The sequence below is a fragment of the Mobula hypostoma genome, chromosome 2 (assembly GCF_963921235.1).
Source record: "Mobula hypostoma chromosome 2, sMobHyp1.1, whole genome shotgun sequence".
Taxonomy (NCBI): domain Eukaryota; kingdom Metazoa; phylum Chordata; class Chondrichthyes; order Myliobatiformes; family Myliobatidae; genus Mobula; species Mobula hypostoma.
Window position 1 is genome coordinate 135,110,850 of NC_086098.1, and position 22,456 is coordinate 135,133,305.

A 22,456-nucleotide genomic window follows, 5' to 3' on the forward strand; every position below is an offset into this window, starting at 1 on the left:
AGATGAAAGATGAGGTGCTGTTCCTCACGTTTGATTTAGGCCTTGTTTGTAGTAGTGCTGGAGACCACAGATTGAGTGGGATGGAGAATTAAAATGGCCAGCAATATCGAAACTCAGATGCAATACATAAAACGCTGGAGGAACTTAGGCAGCATCTATGGAGGTAAATGGACAGTCGAGACCCTTCAAAAGGGCTGAAGAAGTACACTTAACGAAATTATCGCGTTGCAATTAAAGATGACAATTTGCCTGAAGTTAGTGGGAGAGGGAAAGGGGAACGCCTTGTACTCCAACACGTTGGCCCCTACGTAGTTACGTCATTAGCTGGACGCAGCTGCCATGGTGACGCCGTGAGGCGATTTTCCCGGTATACGGCGGCGGAGGCCTTGGAATCGGGGCTGTTGTGCGATGGCTTCCCTGCGGAAAGGGTCGTTGCGACTGGTGCAGGTGACCGCCAACAACCTGCAGGGCCAGGTACCGGCTTCCGTGAGACCAGGCGGGCGGGGGTGGGGAGCGAACGCTGCCCCACCATGAATAGGGGCTGGGCGCCGTGGTTACTGTCAGTCCGCGGGTCTGAGGCCGACACCAGGGAGTGCTGGGTCTCGCAGTATCCATCACTTCAGCGGCGAATCTTGTCCCTGATTCAGATTTGTCCCCCCCTGTGCAACATCACCCGCTTCAATTTGTTTTAATTATATTACGTGACTTTCTTAAATAAAACTTCATTGAAATTGAGTGAACGAGTGGATCCGAGTAAAAAGGAAGGGGTGATGGTGGTCGTTGCCTGTTCTCGACTCCTCGCTTGCTCTCTTGAAGACTGCCAGAAATTAGTTACTGTGGCAATTCGGAGCATGGTGAAGTAGCCCCTTCGGTTTACTACAAGGTGCTGTCCACTTTCACTGACCATTTACACCAGGGGTCCCCAACTTTTTTTGCACCGCGGACCGGTTTAATATTGGCAATATTCTTGCGGACCGGCCGACCGGGGGGAGGCGGGGGTGGTGTTAATCACGACCGGAATGTAGGTTGTGTCACTTGTCAGTGGCTAATACACTCAATTTTGCTTCTAAAAGGGTTTATGTATTGAATTTAATATTGGACACACAGCGCATATTTTCCTGGCATGAATTTAGTGATAGGTCAATTATAAGTCATAAGGGGGTTCCTTCTGTCCAAGTCTATTCCCTAACTTAGTTTTGATGTTGGAAATGGAAGCAAAGTTTTCAGTGCTTTCGTGGCTATCTCAGGATGTTGAGCCTTGACTTTGATCCAGAATGCCGGCAGAGATGTTATGTCAAACATACCTTTCAGCCCACCGTCATTTACAAGCTCGAGAAGTTGATCTTCCCGCGCTGACATGGATGATTTACCGGAGACATTTACAAGTGGGTCACGGACCCATTCCTTTGCACGTCTTGGGTCATTTGCGGTTGGGAAGTAACGATCGAATTCTGTCGACAGCGAAGATAGGTGTTCGCTCACCAGCTGTGAGCCTCAGTTTCTCCCAAATTCCCAGCTAATGTTGGGAACATGTCAAATATGCCCCTGTCCACTTACCGTCCCCACAGTTTCAGTTTGGCTGTGAAAGCAGACACTTTATCTGCCAACTTGAAGACAGTTGTCATTCTCCCCTGAAGTGATAAATTGAGTTCATTGAGCAGGTTGAAGATGTCACACAGATCAGCGAGTTTTGCTATCTACTCCTCGTCACTGAAGTGTGCTGCCAGTGGTGACTTTTTTCCTGAAAGAAATCTCTGTAGCTGCACTCTTAACTCAAAAACCCTGCCCAGGGCTCTCCCCTTGATAGCCACCTGACTTCAGTGTGTAAGAGAAGGCGTTCTTGCTCTGCATCCATTTCCTCACAAAGCTGCTCAAACAGACATGAGTTAAGAGCTTTTGCTTTGATGTGATTGATAACCTCAACAACATCACTCAATACGCTGTTAAGATCAGTTGACATTTTTCAGTTAGCCAGTATTTCCCTGTGTGTGACACTGTGTGTAGACTGGCATTCAGGAACAACCTCTTTGACTCGGGTAGTGAAACCAGACTCGCTAAGCCGTTCCAACAGCTGTGCTTCGATGTCCTCCGTTATGTCATCGATTCTCCGTGAAACTGTGGTAGCTGAAAGAGAAACCTGTGCCATCTTGTTAGCTGCAGCTTCTCCCAACAGTTCACGGCACAAGTCCTTGGCAGCAGGCAGAATCAATTCTTCACCAACAGTGAAAGGCTTCTTAGCCTTAGTAATATGGCTAGTCACTAGGTACGACGCTCTCAGAGCAGCAGCATTTGTGGAGGTGGTGGCTGTCAGCACTTGCTTCTGTCCCGCTTGCTCACGTTTTTTCCACTCAACTCAACGGGTTTGTCTTTAAGTGCAGGGTGCTTGGACTCAAGGTTCCAAAGCAGTTTTGAGGGCTTCATTGCCTCATTAGACAGCTTGTCTCCACGTATCACACACAGGGGGGCTTGGAGCATGTGAGTCATCGGTCACAATAAAGTCATATTTTATGTACGACTCGTCGTATTTGCCCTCAGCTGTCTCTGCGTTATCATCATTGTTAGGCCTTTTATGGCCCCTACTGTCTCTTCCAAAGAAACTCTCAGCAACGTTTGATTTTTTACTCATTGAGTAGTTGTAGGTTAATGACCGACTGATGCCCTCGTGTGCGTTTAGGTTCAACAGTCGGCGTGACAGGGAATGAGGAGAGGTGCAGCTGACTCATATCGTTTCCTCGTGGCCCGGTAGCACATGCATTGTGGCCCGGTGGTTGGGGACCGTTGACTTACACCAATTTAATTTTCCAGCATTGGGATGGCGTTTCAAGTGTTCATCCCAACACTTAGTAAGTGTTGTAAGAGTCTCTGATTCTGCCTAAGCCTATTTTATATTGTATCCGCTCCCCACCCCCCACCTCTGCTCCATGGAAAACAAAGCCAAGTCTTGTACTATCTCCTTGTAGCTGAAATGCTCCGTCCCAGGTGACATCTCCTGTGCACCTTTATCAGTATAATTATATTGTGGCCTACTTAATATTTATATTAAAAACATGAGAGAGAGAGAGAGAGAGAGAGAGAGAGAGAGAGAGAGAGAGAGAGAGAGAGAGAGAGAGAGAGAGAGAGAGAGAGAGAGAGAGAGAGAGAGAGAGAGAGAGAGAGAGAGAGAGAGAGAGAGAGAGAGAGAGAGAGAGAGAGAGAGAGAGAGAGAGAGAGAGAGAGAGAGAGAGAGAGAGAGAGAGAGAGAGAGAGAGAGAGAGAGCACTGTCCTGAAGAAGGGTCTCAGTCTGATGAGTCGACTGTTTATTCACTTCTATTGACGATGTCTGACCTTCTGAGTTCCTCCAGCATTTTGTGTTGCTAATGTTATTTAATGTTGTATGATAATCTTTCTACTTGGAACAAAGCAAATTAAAGTGAGTATCCCATATGCTGATTTAACCACTTTATCTGCTGTCAGGAATCTTTGGACATGTCCCCATGTTCTTCAGTACTTTATATACTGTAGTCACAGAAACAGGTCCTTCAGCCCATCCATACAGTCTGCATCAAACCATTGAAACTGCCTAGTCCAGTCGACCTGCACCCAAACCATAGTCCTCCCATCCATGTACCTATCCAAGTTTCTTTTGAAAGTTGAAATCAAAATTGCATCCGCCACTTGCACTGGCAACTCATCCCACCCTCTTGCCTCCCTCTGAGTGAAGAAGTTTCACCTTTAACCGATGACGTCTAGTTGTAGCCTCACCCAACCTCAGTGGAAAAAACCTGTTTGCATTTACCCTTGCTATATCCCTCATAATTTTTCATACCTCTGTTAAATCTGCCCTCAATCTTCTAATTTCAAGGGAATAAAATTCTAACCTATTCAATCTTGCTTTATAACTCACATCCTCCAGATCTGGCAGCATTCTTGTAAATTTTCTCTGGACTCTGAATCTTATTTATATCTCATCTGTAGGTGGGTGACCAAAAGTGCATATAATACTCCAAATTAGGCCTCACCACTTCAACGTAACATCCCAACTCCAGTACTCAATAGGGTCCTACCATTCAATTATTTATCTTTTTCTTATTAGCCTTCCTGAAAGGCATTACCCCTTTTTCAGGATTAAATTCTATTTGCTATTTTTTCACCTACCACCCTCATTCTGGAACCTTTTGTGTTTTGTGCAAGCTTACTAAACATACCTCCTGTGTTTTATATCTAGATTATTGACGTATATAACAACCAGCAAGGATCCCAGTATCAGTCCTTCCATTATGTTGTGTAACCTTGTGCTTTTTCTCTCTTCAGTAATTTCTGTGTTTCAAACAGCAACAATAACTTGTATTTTTGGACCATCTCTATTGCAAAAACAAAATACAGGGCAAGCAAATGAATTACCTAGACCTTTAGAGAAGTCTAAGAAAAGGTCTTTTATCATTTATTTATTGAGATACAGTGCAAAAAGGCCCTTTTGCCCCTTTGAGCCACGCTACCAGCGTGTCCCATTTATTCCTAGACTAGTCATGGGACAGTTGACAATGACCAATTAGCCTATCAACTGGTATGTCTTTGGACTGTGGAAGGAACCCAGAGCACCCAGAGGAAACCCACACGGTCACAGGGAGAACATACAATCTCCTTACAAGCAATGGCAGGAGTTGAACCCGGGTCACTGGTACTGTGAAGTATTGTGCTGACCCCCATGCTACTGTGCTGTCCCAAGAGTTGTCTGAAGGTAATTTTCTTTAAAAAGGAATAGCACTGGTGATTAGCATCTAACATACATAAAGGATGAAAATCTATATACAGATGCTATCTGACCTGCTGTGTTCCTCCGGGAATTTTTTTTGTTGTTGCATAAGGCAGGAATTGGTTGGTACGGATGAAAGAGCTCCATGTGAATGTGATTTTCCTTTCTATCAGTGGCTAAATGTGCAACGGGATGTTGGTCACTGCAATTGTTTGCACTGCCTTCTCCAATGATTGGTAATGCTGCTTCCTCAGGAAAAATAAACAGCAAATAAACCTGTGTAACTATTTTAGAAAATTTATCACTATCCTTTTTGTGTTCATTAGTTCCATTGTTGTCACCTTTCATGATTATCCATATCATTCACAAAATGTGCATAATATGGATTCCAGTGAATTCGAACATATTGGGACCAGTACATTTTGGCCCAATTAAGTGTTTCCCTCTAATAGCCAAATTTTCGTAGAAATAGTTTAAAAGGTATAAAAAAAAGACAAACTACCATTTAACTGAGTAACAAATTATATATTTAAAGAAATACAGAACAAATTAGAACACTACCAATACTACTACAGTACTATAAAACTGCATTATTTCCTAATAGTTATTAGTGGAGGAATTCGCCTAGTGTATTGTTATAAGAATTGCCCCTTGTAATAATGATCCGTGAGGCACAGATAATCTATATTTACCAACAAGTAACCTTTATTGTCTCAACTAAAAAGCACGTGGGTTCACAAACTAACTACTTGTCTGCACTCTACTAGATCCCTGGCCCTCCATGAACAGTCAATGAAATGAAAAGGTATTATCCGGGAAAGGAGTCTACGCTGAAGCTGGCGAGGCATTACTCATGGTCCTTTTCTCCACGTATCCATGGAGCCCTCCATATCCATGATGGTTGTTCTCTGGTTGCTGGAGAGTTATCATCCCTGCATAGTTGGAGCTGGTGGGCTGCCACATAATTGGCCTCAATTGTTGTAGCCACTTTCCTGACACAATCCCATCGATTTTGGGTTCTGACAAATCTAATCCTAACAATTCCTCTAACCTTCTCATGTCCCTTTATAAAGTTTATAAAGGGTGTAACCTGTAGAAGATGCCCCTGTATTCCTTATTATCATCGGCATAAGGCTGTAAATGAACAAAATTAGCGCAGATACTAAGTGTAGATAATGGACCATCTTCATACAATGCTTTCAATGATTGTAGACATGCCACCCTGCAAAAACTTATTTCAGGGAGGTAGCACCATCAATTTGCGGGAGACTCCCGGAACTTCCGGGAGAGGTGGTATGTTTGCAATAGAGTAGCTCCTTAGCAGCTAGCCAGCTAGTTTAAATAAAGTTAGCTATGCTAATAAACGAATGGCACCTGTTAAACTCACCTCAACATCTTTTACATTTTAACCCACCATGGGCAATAGAAAAGTCACTGTTGCAAACAGCGCAGTGAGCAACACTGTCATTATTTTTGACCCCTATTAGGCAAGGGTACACTTTAGGGTAGTCTGGAGTGACGTACGTTTTATAATTTCTTTTTTTGGAACACTCTCCCATGGCACGCTCTCACTCGCTTGCTCTCTCTCTCTCTCGTGGTCGCTGTCATGCTCTCGCTTGCTTTCTCTCCCGCTCTCTCTCGCTCGCACGGTCTCGCTTCCTTGCTCTCGCTCTCTTTCACGCGCGCTGTCTCTCGTGGTCGTTCTCGCGCTTTCTCTTTTGCTTTCGCTCACTCTCAAAAAAATTGATTTCCATGATATTGTATATAATTTGCAGGCATCAGGGAGCCACTATTAATATGCGGGAGACTCCCGGAACTTCCAGGAGAGGTGGGATGTCTGTGATTGCATTCTCCAAATCTTCATTTTCATTGTAACATTTGTCGATGCCTTCACCTTCTTAGTTCCTAACTTGCTTTTTGAACACAAACACATGCAACTGTTTACTGTAAGCATGGTGTCGAATCTAATGGTCACACAACTGCACATGACTGATGCTAGTTAGAATCCGTTCAGCAACAGTCTCCTGTCCCAAATAAACAAAGGGAATCCCAGCTATTTTCTTGATTAGTTTTTGTTCTTTAACACTTGTCATAAATAAGTGGCTGCTCTGATTAACCTATGGCCCAATTAACTGGAATCCACTGTATTTCAAAATACTGAAGAAGATTGCAATAAATTGCAAAAGAATTCATATTGCTTACTCAGTGGAAAAATAGTGGCAGAGAAAGGTGTGTAGTCTCATAATTTTAAAGAAAGGATTCAGAGGAACAATGCAGGCAAAATAGCGCAGTTAAGTATTGTCATGATGGAGGAAGTATGTGTTCGAAAGCAGTGGACTTTATTAAGGAAATGGTTATTGAAGCATGGTATCCTGGACTTTCTAAATAGAGGGATAGAATACAAAAGTAGGGAAATTCTGCTGAATCTTTACTAAACACCAGTCAGGGGAAATATTTGAAGGTCCTTGAGAGAGTGAATATAAGATGTATTAGAATAGTTGGACAGGTCATCTGATACGATAACACCCAACGATTTAAAGCTGCTGAATCTTTCCACTGCCAATCCCCCAATGTAAACTGGTAGATGTTTGCCCTCCTTCCCCTTCCTAAAGTCAACAATCAGCCCTGTAGTTTTGTTGATGTTGAGCGAGACAGGTGACTTACCTCGCTCTGGTAAGCGGATTCTTTACCATCAATGATTTGTCCAACAATAGTAGTATCATCAGTGAATTTGATGATGGCATTGAAACTATGCTTAGACACACAGTCATGTATATGCAGAGAGTAGAGAAGGAGGGTAAACATGCAGTCTTGAGGTGCCTATATTGATCGTCAGTGAAGAGGAGATGTCATAAGTCCTCACTGATTGAGGATGGCCCTTGAGAAAGTTGAGTATCCAGTTGCAGAGGGGGTTACATAGAAACATAGCAAATAGGTGCAGGAGTAGGCCATTCGGCCCTTTGAGCCTGCACCGCCATTTATTATGATCATGGCTGATCATCCAACTCAGAACCCCACCCCAGCCTTCCCTCCATACCCCCTGACCCCTGTAGCCACAAGGGCCATATCTAACTCCCTCTTAAACATAGCCAATGAACTGGCCTCAACAGTTTGCTGTGGCAGAGAATTCCACAGATTCACCACTCTCTGTGTGAAGAAGTTTTTCCTAATCTCGGTCCTAAAAGGCTTCCCCTCTATCCTCAAACTGTGACCCCTCGTTCTGGACCTCCCCAACATCGGGAACAATCTTCCTGCATCTAGCCTGTCCAATCCCTTTAGGATCTTATACGTTTCAATCAGATCCCCCCTCAATCTTCTAAATTCCAACGAGTACAAGCCCAGTTCATCCAGTCTTTCTTCATATGAAAGACCTGCCATCCCAGGAATCAATCTGGTGAACCTTCTTTGTACTCCCTCTATGGCAAAGATGTCTTTCCTCAGATTAGGGGACCAAAACTGCACACAATACTCCAGGTGTGGTCTCACCAAGGCCTTGTACAACTGCAGAGGCCCAGGTCTTGGAACTTGATAATAAGTTTGGATGGGATGATTGAATTGAACATCAAGCTGTATTTGATGAACAGCAGCCTGACCTACGAGTTGCTGTCTTCCAGGTGGTCCAGAGCAGAATGATGAGCCAGGCTGCTGTTGACTTGTTGTGGCAGTAGGACCATGGGGAAAGAGCAAAGGGATGGATTGGCCCTTAAAAAGTCAGAATACATACTCAGTGGCCTCCACCTGTGCTGTAATAGACATTCTATGGTGTACACATGCAAATTATATTTCCATATTCCATTAAGGTTGATGCCTTACTAAAGAACATTAAACGTCCTGAACAGAGAGAGGAAGCTTATCAGAGGTAAGTTCTTGGGTTGTTTTAGTATTTGCTTTTATAACAAAATTTGAATGTCAACTTTAAGTACTGTGCCATTGTGGAAAAAATATTATTTTATATGCGTTGAAGTAGTGAAGTACAGTTCCTGATGTCTTGTTATATTACAAGGCAGAAAATATTCAAAATTACCTACTGTCATAAAAGTTTGCTATACAAAGTGTGCTGTTGATGATAACTTTCTTCACTTATCTGTAACTCCGCACAGTTTTGTTGTCCCCTTGTTCATTATTTACCTACTGCTCCATTGTCATGTTCCCACAACCAGGATCTTGCTATTTGCTTCTTTCTTAACAGAGTCAGTAAATAAGCAATTAAATAAGAAATGATCTTAAAATCTCACTGCTTTCTAACATAGAAAACCCACAGCACATTACGGGCCTTTCAGCCCACAAAGCTGTGCCGTACATGTCCTTGCCTTAGAAATTACCTAGGGTTACCCATAGCCCTCTATTTTTCTGAGCTCCATGTACCTGTCCAGGAGTCTCTTAAAAGACCCTATCCTATCCGCCTCCACCACCATCGCCGCCAGCCTATTCCACGCACTCACCACTCTGAATAAAAAACTTACCCCTGACATCTCCTCTGTACCTGCTTCCAAGCACCTTAAAAGTGTGCCCTCCCGTGTTAGTCATTTCAGCCCTGGGAAAAAGCCTCTGACTATCCACATGATCAATGCCTCTCATCATCTTATACACCTCTATCAGGTCACCTTTCATCCTCCATCGCTTCAAGGAAAAAAAGGCTGAGTTCACTCAACCTATTCTCATAAGGCATGCTCCCCAATCCAGGCAACCTCCTTGTAAATCTCCTCTGCACCTTTTCTATGGCTTCCACATCCTTCCTGTAGTGAGGCAACCAGAACTGAGCACAGTACTCCAAGTGGGGTCTGACCAGTGTTCTATGTAGCTGCAACATTACCTCTCTGCTCCTAAACTCAATCCCATGATTGATGAAGGCCAATGCACCATATGCGTTCTTAACCACAGAGTTAATCTGCGCAGCAGCTCTGAGTGTCCTATGGACTCAGGCCCCAAGATCCCTCTGATCCTCCACACTGCTAAGAATCTTACCATTAGTGCTATATTCTGCCGTCATATTTGACCTACCAAAATGAACCACCTCACACTTATCTGTGTTGAACTCCGTCTGCCACTTCTCAGCCCAGTTTTGCATCCTATCAATGTCCTGCTGTAACATCTGACAGCCCTCCACACTGTCACAACACCCCCAACCTTTGTGTCATCAGCAAATTTACTAACCCATCCCTCCACTTCCTCATCCAGGTCATTTATAAAAATCACGAAGAGTAAGGGTCCTAGAACAGATTCCTGAGGCAAGCCACTGGTGACCGACCTCCATGCAGAATATGACCCGTCTACAACCACTCTTTGCCTTCTGTGGGCAAGCCAGTTCTGGATCCACAAAGCAATGTCCCCTTGGATCCCATGCCTCCTTACTTTCTGAATAAGCCTTGCATGGGGTACCTTGTCAAATGCCTTGCTGAAATCCATATACACTACATCTACTGCTCTACCTTCATCAATGTGTTTTGTCACATCCTCAAAAAATTCAGTCAGGCTTGTAAGGCACGACCTGCCTTTCACAAGGCCATGCTGACTATTCCTATATATGTATTCCTATTCCTATATAAAGCTTCTCCAAATGTTCAAAAATCCTGTCTCTCAGGATCTTTTCCATCAACTTACCAACCACTGAAGTAAGACTCACTCGTCTATAATTTCCTGGGCTACCTCTCCTCCCTTTCTTGAATAAGGGAATAACATCTGCAACCCTCCAATCCTCTGGAACCTCTCGCGACCCCATTGATGATACAAAGGTCATTGTCAGAGGCTCAGCAATCTACTTCCTCGCCTCCCACAGTAGCCTGGGGTACATCTTGTCCGGGCCTGGTGATTTATCCAACTTGATGCTTTCCCTACAATCGCCAAGATCCTTTTCCGTAGTGAATATTGGAGCAAATTACTCATTAAGTACCTCTGCTATCTCATCCAGTTCCATACACACTTTTCCACCGTCACACTTGATTGGTCCTATTCTCTCATGTCTTATCCTCTTGCTCTTCACATACATGCAGAATGCCTTGGGGTTTTCCTTAATCCTGTCCTCCAAGGCCTTCTCATGGTCGCTTCTGGCTCTCCTAATTTCTTTCTTCAGCTCCTTCCTGTTAGCCTTATAATTTTCTAGATCTCTTATCATTACCTAGTTTTTTGAACCTTTCATAAGCTCTTCTTTTCTTCTTGACTAGATTTACAACAGCCTTTGTACACCACGGTTCCTGTACTCTACCATCCTTTCCCTGTCTCATTGGAACGTACCTATACAGAGCCCCATGCAAGTATCCCCTGAATATTTGTCACATTTCTTCCGTACATTTCCCAGAGAACATCTGTTCCAAATTTATGCTTCCAAGTTCCTGCCTGATAGACTCATATTTCTCCTTACTCCAATTAAACGCTTTCCTAACTTGTTTGTTCCTATTTCTCTCCAGTGCTATGGTAAAGGAGATAGCATTGTGATCACTATTTCCAAAATGCTTTCCCACTGAGAGATCTGATACCTGACCAGGTTCATTTCCCAATACCAGATCAAGTACAGCCTCTCCTCTTGTAGGCTTATCTACTTATTGTGTCAAACCTTCCTGAACACGCCTAACAAAGTCCACGCTATCTAAACCCCTCGCTCTAGGGACATGCCAATCGATATTTGGGAAATTAAAATCTCCCACCACGACAACCCTGTTATTATTACACCTTTTCAGAATCTGTCTCCCTATCTGCTCCTCGATGTCCCTGTTACTGTTGGGTGGTCTATAAAAAAACACCCAGTAGAGTTATTGACCCCTGCCTGTTCCTAACTTCCACCCACAGAGACTCTGTAGACAATCCCTCCATGTCTTCCTCCTTTTCTGCAGCTGTGATACTATCCCTGATCAACAGTGCCATGCCCCCACCGCTTTTGCCTCCCTCTCTGTCCTTTCTGAAACTTCTAAAGCCTGGCACTCAAAGCAACTATTCCTGCTCCTGAGCCATCCAAGTCTCTGTAATGGCTGCAAGTACTGATCCTCGCTCTAAGCTCATCCACTTTGTTCATAATACTCCTTGCATCAAAGTAGATACATCTCAAACCATCGGTCTGAGCACATCCCTTCTCTATCACCTGCCTATCCTCCCTCTTGCACCCTTTCTATTGAATATATGTTAGAATTGTTGAAGATTTGTGAAAATAGTGTAAGTTTTGCTAATTTATCGTTTGCTTTACATAACTTAAGCCATTTCACTTTTGTATTGCACAACATATTTCCTTAGTAAGTGAGCTCCAGTAGAAAAAAGCAACAGTTAATGTGTTTGCCTCAGTAAATGACAATCAGAATCTGATCCTCTCCACCTTGTAGTCTCACGCCTTGAGTGATTGCGGTGCAAGTTTCCCTTCCTTCTGTTTACAGCTTTCCTTCCAGTTGTGCTAAATTTCATGGAACATAACTGTTGCCCATGTAGTAGTCTCCCTCTCTTCATGCAGCTGATAAACTCAAAGTAAGGGCAGAAGCTGATACTGTTTGGCTCCAGCGGCATTGCAACGTTTGCTAGTCAGTGTTGAACTCAACGTAGGACTATCTTAGGGACGCCAACATTTTTCCTTGGGGTTTACCCCCAAAGCCTTCCCCACGATTAGGTATAGCTGAAAGGCAGTGGAGGTTTGAGATCAGAGTTTTCCTTCTCTTTGATGATCTGACAACCACAGCTGACGAGGCCCATCTGCCTGAAGTGACTGTCAGTAGAAATGGTTCTGCCGGGCTTAGTAGTTAAGCTACACATGAAAGCCAGGAGCTGGACTTGGTTAATAGGTACTGGGCGCTTATCCCCACTACCACCCCTGGCTATAACAACCTTAAAGAAACTTTAAATAGACTTATACATTTAAAGCTTTTCACTATTCCATTAAGCTGTCTTTCATAGTACTTTCCCAAGTTTCTTCATGCCATCTAGTTTATTAAGGAGGCAAATCATCTTTGTAAATAAAATCATTGCATGGCTTTATTCCATTTCTTAATACTTGCTACTGGATGGAAAACTATGATGGTCAAATGGATTGTCAAGTGGGGATAACAGGCCTCATGTCTTTTCACACCATCTTATTATTTTCCTTTATTCCTTTGCCGGGCCACAGCTTGACTGTTTTTTTAAAATTACTGCATGCATATGCTCCCCAGGTTGCAGATGATCTGACTTATGGAAATTAAGTCCCATATACAGTGTTGCTATAGCATTTTACCAGATAGTAATAACAAAATATTTTGTGTTATACAGTATATATTCCATTAGTTTAATTACGGGTGGTGTTAGGGTGAATGCTAAATGGACTGAAAGAATTACAGCAAGCGTATGTAAAGCCATACGCTACGGGTAGCTAGAGGAAATGGATGAATCTGACTTACTTCAGGAACAAACAGACTCCTGATGCAATTTAGGGACTGCTTATATTTCATAACAATCCCTTTACCACCGCAGCGCTATTTTACACCTACCTGTTGTGACGAAAATCCACTATTGCAAAAGCTTGCACATTTTTATTCTAATTTGTCTATCCATCTTGGGTTTTTATTTAGTAGTATACACTTCAATTTTTTTTCTGCACCATTGAGAGAAGAAAGCCAGAACTTGAAGACAGTCTAGTTCAATAACTGTTTATTTCTAAAAGTAAAACCATTTATTCTTCGTGATCTCTTGTTGCACTCCGGCACCCCTCTGTTCGTTCGTTTTGGTGATGTTACATTGTAAGGTTATTGCAAAGCATGCCAGGTTCAACTTTTGGGTGAAAGTGCAATAAACATCATACAAGTATGTTTATGTGTGCTTAACGTTGTCATCTTAATGGTTTTCATGGTTTTGTACATATCAATTGCTTTTAACGGATATTTTGATTTTTACACAGTTGTCTTCAATTAAAGCAATCTGTTGATGAAACTTTGGACACTCTGCACAAGTTAAAGAAGGTAAGTTTAAATTTAAGTTGTTGACAATAATTTCTTCCACTTTTTGTCATTTATTTTCCAGTTTTCAGATTTTGTTTAGACACTTCTGCAATGAGGAAAGAGTTTTTTGCTATCTGCGTTGTTCATATCCCTCATAACTGTTGCATATTTCTATTAGCTCTCTCCTCTACCAGCCTCCTTCACTCCAGGGAAAACAACATTTCCAGTGAAAATCCTGCATTTCAATTAAACTAACTTCTCTTTCTCAATTTAATATATAGTATTACTAATTTTATAGCACATTTCACAATCTCTGGGCAAAACACCCCCAAATTAGGATAATTAATTTGAATTAAAATGTCTTGAAAGAGGAATGTATTTTCAATAACACAATAAAACACAATAACCGTGGTCTCCCATCCACTGCCACCAACCTCATAATTCCCACATCCCGCACTTCCCGTTTCTATCTCCTACCCAAGATCCACAAACCTGCCTGTCCAGGTAGACCCATTGCCTCAACACAAAATAATTGTCTCAGCTTGCTCCTGCCTTGCCGAACTCATTTCTGCATATCTCGACACTATTTTATCCCCCTTGTTCAATCCCTTCCCACCTATGTTCGTGACACTTCTCACGCTCTGAATTTTTTCGATAATTTTAAGTTCCCTGGCCCCCACCGCCTTATTTTCACCACGGATGTCCAGTCCCTATATACCTCCATCCCCCCACCAGGAAGGTCTCAAAACTCTGCTTCTTTTTAGATTCCAGACCTAACCAGTTCCCCTCTACCACTACTCTCCTCCGTCTAGCGGAATTAGTCCTTACTCTTAATAATTTCTCCTTTGGCTCCTCCCACTTCCTCCAAACTAAAGGTGTAGCCATGGGCACCCATATGAGTCCTAGCTATGCCTGCCTTTTTGTTGGCTTTGTGGAACAATCCATATTCCAAGCCTATTCTGGTATCTTTCCCCACTTTTTCTTTGCTACATCGATGACTGCATTGGCGCTGCTTCCTGCACGCATGCTGAGCTCGTTGACTTCATTAACTTTGCCTCGAAATTTCACCCTGCCCTCAAATTTACCTGGTCCATTTCCGACACCTCCCTCCCCTTTCTAGATCTTTCTGTCTCTATCTCCGGAGACAGCTTATCTACTGATGTCTACTATAAGCCTACGGACTCTCACAGCTATCTGGACTATTCCTCTTCTCACCCTGTCTCTTGCAAAAATGCCATCCTCTTCTTGCAATTCCTCCGTCTCAGCCGCATCTGCTCTCAGGATGAGGCTTTTCATTTCAGGACGAAGGAGATGTCTTCCTTTTTTAAAGAAAGGAGCTTCCCTTCCCCCACCATCAACTGTGCTCTCAAACGCATCTCTCCCATTTCACGCACATCTGCTCTCACCCCATCCTCCTGCCACCCCACTAGGAATAGGGTTCCCCTTGTCCTCACCTACTACCCCACCAGCCTCCGGGTCCAACATATAATTCTCCCTAACTTCCGCCACCTCCAACGGGATCCCACCACCAAGTACGTCTTTCCCTCCCCCCCATCTGCTTTCCTCAAGGATCGCTCCCTACACGACTCCCTTGTCCATTTGTTCCCCCCCCATTCCTTCCCACCGATCTCCCTCCCAGCATTTATCCTTGTAAACGGAACAAGTGCTACACTTGCCCTTACACTTCCTTCCTCACCACCATTCAGGGTCCCAGACAGTCCTTCCAGGTGAGTTGACACTTCAACTGTGAGTCGGCTGGTGTGATATACTGCGTCTGGTGCTCCCGGTGTGGCCTTCTATATATTGTTGAGACCCGACACAGACTGAGAGACCATTTCACTGAACACCTACGCTGTGTCCGCCAGAGAAAGCAGGATCTCCCAGTGGTCACACATTTTAATTCCACGTCCCATTCCCATTCTGACATGTCAATCCATGGCCTCCTCTACTGTCAAGATGAAGCCACACTCAGGTTGGAGGAACAACACCTTATATTCTGTCTGGGTAGCCTCCAACCTGATGGCATGAACATTGATTTCTCTAACTTCCGTTAATGCCCCTCCTCCCCTTCTTATCACATCATTTATATATTTATTCCCCCCCCCTTTTTTTCTCTCTCTCTCCCTCTCACAATCACTCCATGCCTGCTCCCCATCTTCCTCTGGGCTCCCCTCACCCTTTCTTTCTCCTTAGGCCTCCCGTCCCATGATCGTCTCCCTTCTCCAGCTCTGTATCCCTTTTGCCAATCAACTTTCTAGCTGATTGCACACAATTACATCTCTTTTCACAGTAAATTTTCTTCTCTTTTTGGAATGGCATGTCTTAATAGCATACAATTGGGATTGGAGCATGGTAGTAGTGAACTAATATTGCCTTATTACTTGCTGGAGCAACTAAGTTATGTTATACTTTACTGCTTGGTTTTAAGTATGTTGTAGAACTTCTTGATTTTACTTACTTTTTTGAGTGAAGTTTGTAAAAGTACACATTCTAGAGACTGAACTTAAGCGGCATGGAAAAGTTCAAGGTAAATTTTATTTTCAAAATACATACATGTCAACATATGCAACCCTGAGATTTATAGTCTTGCAGATATACTCAATAAATCTATAGAAGAATAACCATAACAGAATTAATGAAATACTGCTTAACTAGGGCATTCAACCAGATTGCAGAAGACAATAAACTGTGCAAATACAAAAAGAAGAAATAATAATGAATAAATAAGCAATAATTATTGAGGACATGAGATGATGAAATCTTGAAAGTGCATCCATTGGCTGTGGGAACATTTCAATGGAGCAAGTGAAGTTATCTCCTTTGGTTCAAGAGCCTGATGGTTAAGGGGTAGTAACTATTCCTAAACCTGGTGGTGTGAGTCCTGAGGCTCTTGTACCTCTTCCTGATGGCAGCAGCAAAAAGAGAGCATGTTCTGGTTGGTGGCAGTCCATGATGATACTTTCCTGCAATAGTGTTTCGTGTACATATGCTCAGTGGTTGGGAGGTCCTTACCCATGGTGGGCCATATTCACTACATTATGTAGGATTTTCTGTAAAAGGGTGTTGGTGTTTCCACTAGGCTGTGATGCAGCCAGACAAAAGATGGTGGGAATGGAGGAAAAAAAAATCAGTTTATTGTTGTTCTTGTATGGTTTAACTACAGTTGGAGTACTCTGTGCAGCAGCTGGTTACTATGTACAGTTCAGGATGCCACACTATAGGAAAGTGTGATTGCATTGGAAAAGGTGGAGGTGCAATTCCTGGGATGAAGCATTTCAGTTATTAAACTGGAAAGACTGGTTTTGTTTTCTTTGTAATGGAGGAGGCTAAGGGGGTTGGGCTGATAGAGGTATACAAAAATATAAGAGCCATAGATAGGCGGAACATTTACCCCAAAGCAAACGTGTCTAAACAAAGAAGCATAGGTATAGGGTAAGTTACAACCAGATGGAGATGTGATGAAGTTGGTTGGAAACTGGGATGCACTGTCTTGAGTTAATGATGGTGGCAGGTACTCTCACAATAATGAAGTATCTAGACCATTACCTGAATCATCACGCCATAAAAGTCTGCAAATTGAGTGCTGGTGAATGTGATTAGTATCGACGGGTACTTGATAGTCAGCAGAGACATTGTGGGCCGAAGTGCCTGTTTCTGTGTCACGTGATTCTATGACTATCCTTGATTCTGAAGGCTGGGAAAGCAAAATAAAAAATATACAATAGAAAAAAAGGATTTATATAATAACTTCCAAAGATTAAAAATAGCTGTGTAAACCCAATGTATATAGTTTATAAATGTAGAGAGACTCTTCGGTTTAAGATAGTGCTACTAAAGGCAAGCGACATCTTACTGATAGTTTGAAAGGCAAGAGATTCAACTAAAACATTATTAATAGCATATTTACTGAAATAAATTGTGGTAAACTATCACTGCAAACAATGAAGAGACGAGCGAAGGCAATGCTATTTTGAGGGAATGAGCGTGCTGGTGCATTGCTAAATTGACGCAGATGTAATTGGAGGGAGTGATTCGGCGAGGAGGAGTTGAGATAGAGGGGTTTTGATGCTTGTCCAACTAAACCAAGTGCAAGGTTGAATCACTGTAAGCGTCGAGCTAATTCGGAGAGGTGGAGAATGGCTTTGGGCTGGGCGGTGTTGTCTAGGCCCAGAAGGAATCGCTGGTGGCATAGTGTAGGCCTAGAGCTTGTCACTGTGGTGGGACCCTGTTCTTAATGTGAGGCATGATCTGCTATTTGGACAATTTAAACACCAGCCCAGATAACTGGAAGGGCAGGATGTCGAAACTGGAGGCGAGGGTTGGGCCAATTTTGCGCTGATGCTGTGAGACTTCCTGGCTGCTTTGCTTCATGTCTGCGAGCTTTGCGGTGATTTGTCCCGCTAATATGATGAACTGAGACCAAGGTTTTGGTATTACTCCGGGAATTCAGATGTAAGGACTCAATTTGGTTTGTAATGTTGTTAGTCACTTTTTTTGTCTGCATGATTTGTGTTTTTTTCCCCCTCTTTCTTTGCACATTGGGTGTTGGTCTTTATTTTTTTAAATTGGGTTCTTTTGGATTACTTGCTTTTTGGCTGCCTGTAAGCAGACAAATCTCAAGGTTGTATAATTTATATATTCTTTCATATTAAGTGTACTTTGAATCTTGAATCTTTGATATAATAAAAATAACCTTTCAAAGTGTAATTGGTTTACAATTTACATGAAGTAATTAATAATGAGCTAACCTGTTGCAGCAATATTTGAGGATAAACAGGGTAAACTTCCATGTTATGTTCAAATTGAACATTTATCTTTGATGCCCACCTGCAAGGGTGAACAGGGAATAAGTTTAGTCTGAAGTACTATTACTGAGCTCATACTTAGCTCCCACACTTAAATACAAAACTGCAAACCTTCTTGTGCTCTTCAGATGTGTTCTCACAAGGACTGTGTCTTTTTCTTCAGGCAAATGAACTGACTCATGTAAATAATTATGATCAGCGGAAGCGAGCTGAGGAGAGGCGACTGGCAGGCATGTCAGAATTGCTTCGAGAGCTTGCTCGGAGACTGGAAAAAGAGCGTCTTAAGCAGAAAATGGAGGAAGCTGCAAAGTAAGGGGCTGCTAAACTGAATTGAGAAGCCTTTTAACTCCAGATGAATGTTAACACTTCTAATTCTGTTGGGCAGGCAATGTATGAGGGAGATCTTTGTATTGGTATATATGGTATTTTTATTGGAATGGATGAAGTAACTGTGACTGAAGTGTAAAGTGACCAACTGGTTAAAGGTGGCTCTGGATCAATGTAAATGAATTTTCATTCAATAGATGGTTAATACCTGGGAGATGTATAAATATTCTTGGAAATGGTGAGGGTTCTGTAATTTTCTTAAGTTTGAGATTACCTGATGCATTTTAATAGAAGTGTGTGCGTCATATTGAAAACAAGAGAAATTGGAGGAACAAGAGGAATCTGTAGATGCTGGAAATCCAAGCAACACACACAAAATGCTTGAGGAACTCTCCAGGCCAGGCAGCATCTATGGAAAAGAGTACAGTTGAAGTTTTGGGCCGAGACCCTTCAGCTAGACTGGAGAAAAAAAGCTGAGGAGCAGATTTGTAGGAGTAGGGTTGTATTGAAGTAAACTTTTCATTAGCTAAATCTTTTCCTACCCAAAGCAATTAATCTGGGTTGACTAGGTTGTACAATTAAATCAACAAATACTATTTAATCTATACACGTTAATTCATAAGAGTCTGGCCCTATCTCATTTTATTATAGTTTGCTTCTTCTGTGTTTTTTATTTGTGACTTCCTCCCAAATTCCCACTGGTAACATTTCCTTTATAAATCCCAGTACAAAGTTGATATACATAGATTAAATCACCAGTGGGGAGGCAAGATGGAGGAAATGTAAATTGGATGATGGGTTTCCAAAACTGATGTTGTTTTCCTTCTGTGATTGTGATGTTATCTTGTTATTCCATTTTGACTTGCATATTTACCACCAGAAAAGCAAGAGTTTTTACCTGATGAGATTGCTGAACCTCAATGGGCATGAATAATGTTTAAGAGGTTAATGATAGACTGTTGTGATGGCTCTCTGTGGCAGATGACAAATGTTTCCTTGGAAGCTAAATTGAAAATGGGATATAAATCCCCGGGCTGTATTTTATAAGGAGCAAGCTGTTCAAAAACCTGAAATGATTGAAAATGGACAAATTTTAGAATGAAAGCTATAAAATTCAGTTCCATATTCACTCATCTGTACTGTATTATGCTTTATTTTTCCAGTTTTTGTGGCATATAGTCAGTGTCAGAAGTTGATATTGAACAGTCTAGATATTTTGTGTCAGAATGTTTTACGTAAAGACTGATGGAGCCAGTGGAGAGATAAACTGAGGTCACTTGAGTCAGAAATTCGAACTTTAAGGAAAATCTCTAAAGACTTGGACTTTTCATCCTGGTAATTGAAGTTACTGAGGCATAGATGATGTAAAGTAGGTTAATTCTTCAGCTCAGAATGGATGTGTAATATTGCATTGTTGGATCCTGTGCTGTTTGCTGGAGATCAATTCTGATTACAGCAGAGTTCAAGATAAGAAGTGAATTATAATACAAGTATTTAAAATGCACTTTGGGTCAACCAAGAACTATTTGTATGGAAAAGTTTTCTAGAGAACATAAATCAAATGTGTAATTTTTCACCCATTTTTGATTTGCTTTTTTTCCCAGCCTTACTAAAGTGAAGGCATCATGGCATCTGGAGCTTAATTTGCAGTTCTGAGCCTGTGGAAATAACATAGCTAATTCACTTTTGGTAGGAACACAAAGGGCAGGGCCACTGCAGCAAAGCAGAGAAATAAGAGTGATGAAGAGGATGAAGATGCAGAAGAAGATGACAAGGATGAAAGTGATAATGATGAAGACGTGGAATCTGATAATAATCAAGATGCCATTGATCTATTTGTTACCATCAGTGACTTTCAAGCTCAGGAAGAACATGATCTGTCTTTTAAGGTATTTTTTTGTGTATTGATTATAACAAAAGAGAAAAATATTACCATGTTTTGAGTAAAATATGTATCAAATATACTTCACAGTTCAACATTGCCAGTATGTTCACTGCCCAAAGCGTGTTAGAATGCAAAGTACTTGAATGTGAGCTTGAAGAGCTATGACTTGCAGTGCTATGGACAAAGATATGGACATGATGTGTGTCTTCTGTTTCATAAGTTTACTATGATTGTGAATCTCAAAAGATGACTACGCTTCTTTATGCCTCGATAGCTAAATGGACTTGGTACATGTTGAATAAACTTTTCTCAGGCTTCCAGCTGGGTACAGTTATCGATTTTAACTGATATTTCAATGACAAACTCTGACATCTTCATCGGGGATGATGCCTAGGCATGTCCAGTCCAGTAGTATATCTACCCCTGTTGTCCATCCCTCCTGAATGGTTAGTTCTCAAACAATCAGGTTTCTGCTGTCCCACATTTTTACAATCGAATTCCCGTTCTTACTTAAAGTGAGACCTTTGTTTTTTCAAAAATTCTTTTCCTCAAGTTTTATTTCAATGGCTTCTTTCACCAGGTGGTCCCAAAACAGTAGTTTTGTGTTGCTGAAGTCAATCTTATGGCCATTGTGCATAGAGTGTTCTGCTACTGCCAGTTTCTCTAGGTTACCCAAACCTGTGCACCTCCCATGCTCCTTGATACGGGTTTTCACCATGTGCCATTACACGCTGCTCGGCATTCATAGGGAATCCTGTAAACACCAGCCGTCCTGAGTCCCAGGTCATCTTTGACCTGCATAAGTTGGGATTTGAGCTTCCTTACGTTTGTGTATGGTATAAATCTGCTATTTTTTCAGGATCCTGGTGATCCTCCTAGAAACCATGGGACTCAGGATGGCTGGTGTTTACAGGATTCCCTGTAAATGTGGAGCAGCGTATATCAGCTAGATGAGGCGCACTGTAGAAACCTGCATCATGGGACATAGGAGGTGTATCTTTGGGGTACCCGGAGAAATCGGCAGTATCAGAGCATTACATTTGCAATGGCCATAGGATTGACTTCGATGGCACAAAACTAATGTGCCATGCCATTGGCTTTTGGGACCACCTGGTGAAAGAAGCCATTGAAATAAAACTAGAGGATAAGCATTTTAACAAAGATGAAGGTCTTGCTCTAAGTAAGAACTGGAATTTGATTGTAAGTGAAGTGGCACAGTGGAAACCTCAACCAATCAGGAGGGACGGATGATGGGGGTATAGATAGCACCGGACTAGACGTGTCTGGGCATCATCCCTGATGAAGATGGCAGAGTTTGTCATCGAAAAGTTGGTTAAAATTGAAACCTGTACCCGGCTAGATGCCCAGAAGAGCTTATTTGTCATATATGCCGGAAAGTACTAGATCCTTTTTGGTGCATGTTTCATTGCCCCTTACTGGGTCACCTTTTCCTCATGCACTTTATTTCTACTGCAGAGCCAATGCAGTTTGCAAGGCCCCTAAGGAGATATAATTTTTTGCATATCCCTGAAGAAAGTTATATTGACTGAAAATTATTCTTAAGCTATTTAAGATATTTGCTTGTTGTTTGGTTTAATTATATTATTGATTTGTCCTAATAATGCAGAAAGGCGATCTTATAACAATCCTTAATCAGAATCCTGATGGATGGTGGCTTGGAGTAAATGGTCAAGGAAAGGAAGGCCTAGTTCCTAAAACTTATTTACAGGTCAGGTTTTTTTATAGTTAATTTTGTACAGTAGCTACCATTTTTAGAGTTCTAACACTCAAAAGAAACTTTTTATACTGTCCAATGGACAA

General features: G+C 42.1%; 1 protein-coding gene across 5 annotated transcripts in view; it reads left to right on the forward strand.

Annotated features, from left to right (window-relative positions):
• Positions 1–336: 336 nt before the first annotated feature.
• nphp1 (nephronophthisis 1) overlaps positions 337–22,456 on the forward strand; it is a 93,759-nt gene continuing 71,639 nt past the window's right edge. For 4 of the 5 annotated variants that reach the window (XR_010017033.1, XM_063040712.1, XM_063040714.1 and 1 more), the window contains exons 1-6: positions 337–474; positions 8,534–8,592; positions 13,579–13,639; positions 18,587–18,732; positions 20,444–20,639; positions 22,263–22,364. Coding sequence is in view for 4 of the 5 variants with exons in the window: in XM_063040712.1 (XP_062896782.1) it covers positions 409–474; positions 8,534–8,592; positions 13,579–13,639; positions 18,587–18,732; positions 20,444–20,639; positions 22,263–22,364 (630 nt within the window). In the remaining variant the exon portion in view is untranslated. The remainder of the gene's footprint in view (positions 475–8,533; positions 8,593–13,578; positions 13,640–18,586; positions 18,733–20,443; positions 20,640–22,262; positions 22,365–22,456) is intronic. The other variant, XM_063040713.1, reaches the window with a different exon arrangement.